Here is a 7,673-nt window from a genome sequence, read left to right as displayed (position 1 = left end):
TCCATTTCCCACAGAATAAACTCCACATTTTGTCATTTTTACATATTGCCGGGCTCACTTTGCTAATATTTTTTAAGGATATGTTGGGACAGAGTCCCAGAGAGCAGTTTCCAGGCTCTCGACCTCACATAGAAAGGTGCTGGCTCGGTTGTGTAACCCTCACATGCAAGCACTTATGTAACTAGTTTGCCATCAGCTGTAACCAGTTAGCCATCATCCACTATTGTTCTGTATGCTATATAACTGCTGTGGCTAAGTTAGCAAGCGTGGATGGTGTGGATCTTGTGGATCCTACTGCCTGTGTCTCGACCAGCCACCATTGAGACTGTAGTGCAGGAATATCCCTTGTTGGGGTATTGGTGGATGTTCGCTTTCTGTGTCTCAACCAGCTGCCCTCGAGAACATAGTGGTATGAACCCCCTATCCATGGCTTTGTTGTTGTTCCTTTTTGGCCTCACCATATCCTGCATATACCTGGTGGGAGCTGAGCCCCTGCATTACAAGATATATGTGTTTATGTTCATGAAGGATATTGGTCTGTAGTTTTGCTTCCTTATAATGTCTTTGGTTTGGATTTTTGGGTAATGCTAGCCACAAAAATTGAGTTGGGAAGTATCCCCAAAACTTCTTTATTGTGGAAGAATTTCTGCATAATTTTTATTATTTCTTCCTTAAATGTTTGGTAGAATTCACCAGTGAAACTTTTTAGGTCTGGAGTATTGTTTGAAGAATTTCACCTACAAATTTAATTACTTTAGTTATGTATTTCTTCCTAAATTTCTCCCTCTGAGTTTTTCTCAAACTTTACCAGTTGAGTTCAGGTATTGCTCCCCCACTGCCATGGTAACACAGATCAAGGATTTAACACCTGTGCATTAGGGGCTATATAGCCCTAAATGAAAGTCATGATGTCTCCCTTGCTACTCAAAGGTGGCAGGAGAAGCTAGCCTGCAGATGGCTGGAGCAGCCAGGGGCATTTTTCTCCTTTGGTTCCAGGCCAGTGGCTCCCCCTCCAGTGCACATGCCTCAGTGTCCAGAAAGACCCTGGGCTCAGGGACTCTCCTTTTGCCCTCAGCAATGCCACCCCTACTCCCAGAGCCCCTGTCCCCACAGGACAAAGCAGGGTGGTGATATGGGCATCTGCACGCAACACAGCCATAAAATTTTAGTTCCTCTTAGAGTGAGCTGCTTCACAGCTGTGTGCCCAGAGTTTCCTGATTTTTCCACTAAAAGCCCGGGGCCTGGGAACCACCTCAATCCCAGTAAATTGAGTGGTTGGTCACCTTTGTTCCTATCCCACTGAACTTTCCCAGTTCATTGAGCTTTGTTCTAAAGTAGCTGAGGCAGCAGTCGAGGAGGGGGAGGGGCCTTAGGGGCTTACTGGGAAGTGAGGCTTCTCAACAGGAAGCAAGGCTTGGCGGTTTCCAGAGGCTTCCTTTTCCTCTCAATAAAAAAACTCTTCCTCCAAAGACCTCCATCCCCTTGTGGATAGCACTGAAGTCAGCGTTGAAGACCCCGTGACTCAGCAGTCACAGCCATATCACCTTTGAACCAGGGTGAACCAGGAAGGAATGTTAGGGCCGTGTACATATATGAAGAGACCTGAAAGAAGGCTTAGAATAGATCCACAGGGTCCCTTTCAACTTTTGGTGGAGATGATACGGGCTAATCAAGTAGCCCTCCCACTGAAAAACTTTAAAATTTTCTTTCCTATAGGAATTTTAAGTTTCCCTTTCCTTAAGTTTCCTTTCCCCCAGTTTCTTAGCCCCCTAGTTGCTGATCTTAATCACCTTTCAAATCAGCTTTTTAATGTTAAACAGAAGATTGTTCCTAGCCTGAATCATAGGAAGTCCCCTGTCCCCTGCCCCCTGCTCCAGGCCATTCCAGGCCCAGCTCCAGGGTGAACACCGCCACTTGAATGACCAGATTAACTGGAGAAGACCACAGGCTCCACGAAGCTAAACAGAATTTCTATCCCACAGCCACCTCACATCAATAGCTTTGAGCTCTGCTTCTTGCTTGGGCCAACACTTTTAACTCTGTTTAACTAAAATCTATTTTTCCTTACTCAGGGGCCTTGGGGATATGGATGATACCCCAGCAAGATTACCAGTCCCAACCAAAGAAGCCAGCATGGTCTTCCAGATGGATCTTGAGACCCCTTTCTTTCATTTAAGATCAGATAGGGCAAGAGTTCCATGAATCCCCCAACAGGTAGAGACAGCTCTACGCCTGTCCAGCAGGAAGCAGATACAGAAGAAAATACCTGTCTCTCGACTTCCCATAAAGATTTTACAGGGATCGTGTCTCTCAAGGGGAAAACAAGGCAGGCAGTTAGAGATAGGCATCAGGTCTCTGCATTCCTGCATGTCCAACACAACCCACAGGATGTGACTGCCCAAAGGCCTCCCCTCTCCACCCAAAACTTCCTTCTCATTGTAATTATCTACCCCAGTGAGGAAACAAATGGGTACAAAATACCCAGCTAGATTAAACCAGTCACTCACACCTCTGCAGTAAAGGCCAATGCGACCTTCATTTCACCTGGGCCTCATTATACCATCATTATAATATACATATGCCTGGAAGTTCATTAATATCGTTGTAACACTGAATTCTGGGAAGGAACATGCACAGTCTAAAAAGATGAGGTAATAGCCTCTTATCAATCACAGGTGTCAATCAAGTGGTCCCAAGCCCAGAAAGGAACAGCCCATTCTAGAGAAAAAAAGGATAAAAACTCCAAGTCCTTGCCAGTCAGCGCCTCTTGAGTCTTGTCTTTGCTTGGGGCCTGCTCCAAACCTTTGGGAGTGTACTTTTTCTCCTAATAATGCCACCTTGAGGTTTGAGCCTTTTGAGCCCATTCTTTTGCTCGGGCCCACTTCTACCTCTTTGAAGTGTACTTTTTCTTCTAATAAACTGCTTTTTCACTACATTACCTCGGTATCTCATTCAGTTCTTTGCTTGAGATGCCAAGAACCTGGACACTACGCCGAGGAGGGCCCACTCTCCTGTAACAGAGACAGTTGTTTAGGACATGGTAAAAAAAAAACAAAGGGTATTTACCTTCACTGTCTCCCTCAGTGTTTGTCAAAGTCGTTGGTGCTCCAGAATCTTGTCATGAGAGGTTTAGAAGTCCTCCACAGGTATGCACTAATGGCCATAGTTAATGGTAATGATCGGGGTGGAGAATTAATAGGGACGGAAGCCCAATCCTCTGAGGAAAAACCAGTGTTGACAAGAAGTATTTAAGAGTTGTCACATGACAACTCTGGTGAGAGGATATGATCCAATGTGTAGATTCATGAGAACAGAAGGCCATTCCTTCCTATTCCTGTTCCCGATTATATTCCTATCAAGTCTCCCCTCTCTTAATGACTCTTCCCCCTCAGCATATAAAAATACTCAGAAATCTCATTAACAAACATGCAACAAAAAAATAATAAAAGCAACAGCAAAATAATCTAAACTCCAAAACAAAACATCTTGACTATTACCTTCCTCTAGCTTTCACCCAATACCTTTTAATTCACAACCAAAATTCTGTAAGGAATAACATGAAGTCTAAACCTCCGCATCCTACCTTCTCACTTTCTTTTCACCCCAAAATCTACTGCAGTTGATGATTTTTACATTTGAGTTTTACTGAAACTGCTCATGCAAAAGTCACTGATGAACATTCACTTGACCTATTTTATCCCCTTTAAGCAATTTTTCAGTTGGGTGTCTATACCATTCTGTAAAAATTGGGATTCTTTGGCTTTAAATTTCAGAAACCTCCAATAAAAATGGAATAATCTATAAGGAAATTTTGTTCTTTAATAATTTAGCCACACCCCTTAATAAGACATCCTAATATATGGAGGCTCCATGGATGATTAATCATCAGTTTAGAAATCATCAAGGGCACTGTTGCTTTTCAATTTTACCATGTTCAGACTTCACGTGTATCAAGATTGTGTGTGTGTGTGTGTTTGATATAAGAGCAAAATCACACATGCCAATGTTCATTCAGAATAGGGAGACTGTTTCTCCCCATGCACTTTTAAGAGCCTGAAAACTTTTTCTGGAAATCTTTTAGTGGTGCCTCCTGAAAATGATTCAAAACCAAGGGAGAAAAGACACCCATTGCCACAGGAGTTCCTTAATAGAGAAGATCCTACTTGGCTTTAGGCCCCATGTCCACCTATAAATGAATCAATCTCACAGGGAAATAGACCACCACATGGGCCTAGACTAATCAGCATTTACCTGGATCATGTCGAATAGAGATGGACAGAGTTCTGCCAGCAAAGAGGGAGGGGGCAATGTTGGTTGGATGCACAACCAATAACGCTGGCTGTATACTTTTTAATGGATTTTCTGCTTCCACTACAATTGTTCAAGCATCCCATCTTCTGCTCATCCTTTAAATGTTCATATTAATAGAGCTGTTCTGGGTTCGTCTCCAGTCATTTTCTTCCTCCCAACTCTTCACTCACACCATTGGGCCTGTCTACCACTGTATGCTCTTGCCTTTGAAATCTATTTTTCTACAAGAGATAATTTACCTGCGCTTGAAATGATATCAGCTTGGACAGACAAGACAGCAAACCTAAACTAATTACTCCTCTTCAACACACACACACACACACACACACACACACTCACATGCATACACACACACAAATGTGCATATGACAGATACACAGACATATGGACAAGTTCCAAATCTTTACTTTTCTCTTTAGCTTCTGTTAAATTTATTCAGCATAACCATAAAGGTATTGTCTTCATGCTGCTACACATAGACAGACACAGACACAGCACAATGTCCATATTTAGCCCGAGCGTATTCCTTTTGAGGCTCATTTATATGTCTTCATATGCCACAGCCCATCATTTAAATAATGGGTATTTTCAATACCAATCCCTTTGTTGACCTTCTCAATATCTTCTGCAGACATCTTCATGACTCCGACACACAGAGCATGCTGTTTTCCTTCTGCCATGATCGCAACAATTGAATCCACTGCAGCAGGGTAAAGCTTGGCTCCGGGAGAAGTTAAGCCTGGACACATGATATTTGCTCCACTGAGTACAAATTTGATGGCTCCTTTATCAACTTGCTGGCGTGGCAGGATACAAGGGTATTTGTGAAGCAGCCTTAGAGTTGGATAAAAAGGCCCTTCTCTTTGTCTGAAAAATAGTAACTCTCCATTTACTGTAAGGATTTCTATATGTTCGTGGCATCGCACTATTTTGACTGGATCTTTCTTAGGCATGATTTGATTAAGCCATGGTTCAATGCGTGGAAACTGCTCTGTCAACTGGTTCTTAATACCCTTAATAACTGACGTTTTCAACTGGATGCAGTTGGACACATTTTCTTTTTCATCAAATTTCTTGAACATGATCCAAAGTGAACTGGGCGACAGTACAAAAGTGCCCGGAATGAAGGAAAAACGAAATTCGCGAGGGTCAAGGAGAGACGCTTACCGGCGGAAGGCCCGCAGAGACGGTCGGAGCGCGTGTCGTGAACCGGAAACGGACGTGCTTTACGGCTCTCGTACAATCGACTTCCGCTCCTCGGAACGCGGTGCTTTTGCCGGCGGTTTGGTACTGCGGGTTCCCCTCCACGACAGGTAGGTAACCTGGCGGGGCTTGAGAAGGAAGAAAAGTTGAAACAGTCCTTGTTGCAGGAAGAGAAGGTTGGAGGGGGCTTGTCTTTTATTTTTATTTTTGGGAAGCCGCGTTACCATCCACTTACCCAAGCCAGAGACCAGGGGACGACTCCTGGCTGATGGGCCTCTCAGGCTCTCCACGGTCACTACAAGGGGCGGGTCCTGTTCATTGTTCCTCTTCCACATCTCTCACAATCTCCCGCTGCCCTCACGCTCTCCCACATTGTGGAGCTCAGGTCCGTACAATTGTAAGCGGTTGCTGCTTGTCACCCCTAAATGCAACCTTGTCCCTACCGAGCTCTCTCCACCGGCACCCAGAGCGGAGAGGCTTTGCGCCCAGGAGGGATGCAAATGTTGGATTTCAGTCTTTTTAAATGTATCCAAATTTATTTTATGGCCCAGAACACAGTCTGTTTAGATCAGTGTACCAGGTGCTCCTGAAAAGAATGAGTGTTCTGCTTTGTTTGGGTCCAGTGCGCTCCGTTCATTCCAATGATGCCCGTTGGTGGATAGAGTTGTTCAGGTCACCTCTATACCTTATTTTCTGTTTACTCGTTATATCAGTTACAGATCAGCATATTGAAATCACAGCTTATTGAAACCATGATTATGGATCTATTTTCCTTTTCCGTTCTATTAACTTTGGATTCGTATATTTTGAAACTCCATTATTATGTCCATACTCACTTAAGATTGATGTGGAAGTCACCCTGTTAATTAGGATTTTACTTGTCATCCTAAGAATTGTGAGGTCCATGAGAGCAGGAATTATGTATTTTATCCCTGTATTCTTTCACTTAGCGCAAAAGCTGTTTTATACTACATACTACACACCCAACAAATGACTGATAAATGAATGAAAGAATGCTTCCTCTTCCCCAAGATCTGGTCCTTTTCTTTCCCTAGCAGTGGGTGAAAAGAATAAGCTCAAATCCTTGCTATCTGGACACTTCTCCTATCCAGTAAACACATGCTTAATTTGGGAAGCCTACACTGAAATTAGAACAGGTGTTGGAAAGGTCACATACGGTTCTGCATTCTTGGAGTTTATAGTAAGTGAGAGTGTCATGTGTAATCTCCTCATTCTCAGGACAAAAATCTGTGTTAGTCTGGGTTCTCCCAGGCTATCTACCTATATGAAAGTATTTCTGTGTATGTGTATATGTGTTTGTATGTGTGTGTATACACACACACACACATATATATATATATATATTTTTTTTTAATTATAAGGAATTGGCTCACATGATTATGTTGGCTGAGAAATTGCGACATCCAGTCAACAAGCTAGAAACCCAGGAGAGCCAATGGTGTGATTCAGTCTTGAGTCCGAAGACCTGAGGATGGGGAGAGCTAATGGTATGAATTGTAGTCTCTGTCCAAGTCCGAAGTCAGGAGAAGACCAATGTCCCAGCTCAGAAGCCATCAGGCAGGAGGAATTCCTTCTTACTCAGGGGAAAGTCAGATATTTTGTCCTATTCAGGCCTTCAACTGGTTAGATGAGACCTATCCACCTTAGGGAGGGCAATCCGCTTTATTCTACCAATTAACATGTTAATCTTATCCAGAAACACCCAGAATAATGTTCGACCAAATAGCTGGGCACCCAGGGGACCAATCAAGTTGTCACATAACAATAACCATCACAAGGGTAGACCATCTTAAATGAGGCACTGTAGAATGTGGGGTTGTGGGGACAGATTCCCAGAGAGCAGTTTCCAGGCTCTCGGCCTGGTGTCGGGAGGTGCTGGCTTGGGTGGTGAATGACCATCAACTGTGATTGTTTGGCCATCAGCTGTAACTGGTTAGCCGATTGGCTACTGATGTAACTGCGGGTCTGCGTTGATTGGTTGGTTGGTTGGCAGGCAGAAAAGTGAATGGCGGACTTCGGATCGTGTGGCTACTACTGCGTGTGTCTCGCCTGGCTGCCAGCGAGACTATAGTGGTATGACTCCCCTATCTGTGACTCCAGTGGGTGTTCCTTTTTGGCCTAGCCATGTCCTGCGTTCT

The 7,673-nt window shown here is 43.8% G+C and overlaps 1 protein-coding gene across 1 annotated transcript; it reads right to left on the bottom strand.

Annotated features, from left to right (window-relative positions):
- Positions 1-4,698: 4,698 nt before the first annotated feature.
- Positions 4,699-5,566, bottom strand: LOC109437054 (malignant T-cell-amplified sequence 1-like). Its single transcript, XM_019715998.3, has one exon. It carries the CDS (start codon positions 5,391-5,393, stop codon positions 4,848-4,850), a length of 546 nt encoding a protein of 181 aa, XP_019571557.1. The 5' UTR covers positions 5,394-5,566; the 3' UTR covers positions 4,699-4,847.
- Between the last annotated feature and the right edge of the window lie 2,107 nt (positions 5,567-7,673).

This window comes from Rhinolophus sinicus, chromosome 15, assembly GCF_057876585.1.
Source record: "Rhinolophus sinicus isolate RSI-liver-muscle chromosome 15, RSI-T2T, whole genome shotgun sequence".
Taxonomy (NCBI): domain Eukaryota; kingdom Metazoa; phylum Chordata; class Mammalia; order Chiroptera; family Rhinolophidae; genus Rhinolophus; species Rhinolophus sinicus.
The sequence above is the reverse complement of the archived record's forward strand: the minus strand, read 5'-3'. Positions and strand labels throughout refer to the sequence as shown.

Excerpts from the sequence above, each read along its gene's own strand:
- LOC109437054 (XM_019715998.3), bottom strand. The coding sequence starts at position 5,393 with ATGTTCAAGAAATTTGATGAAAAAGAAAATGTGTCCAACTGCATCCAG.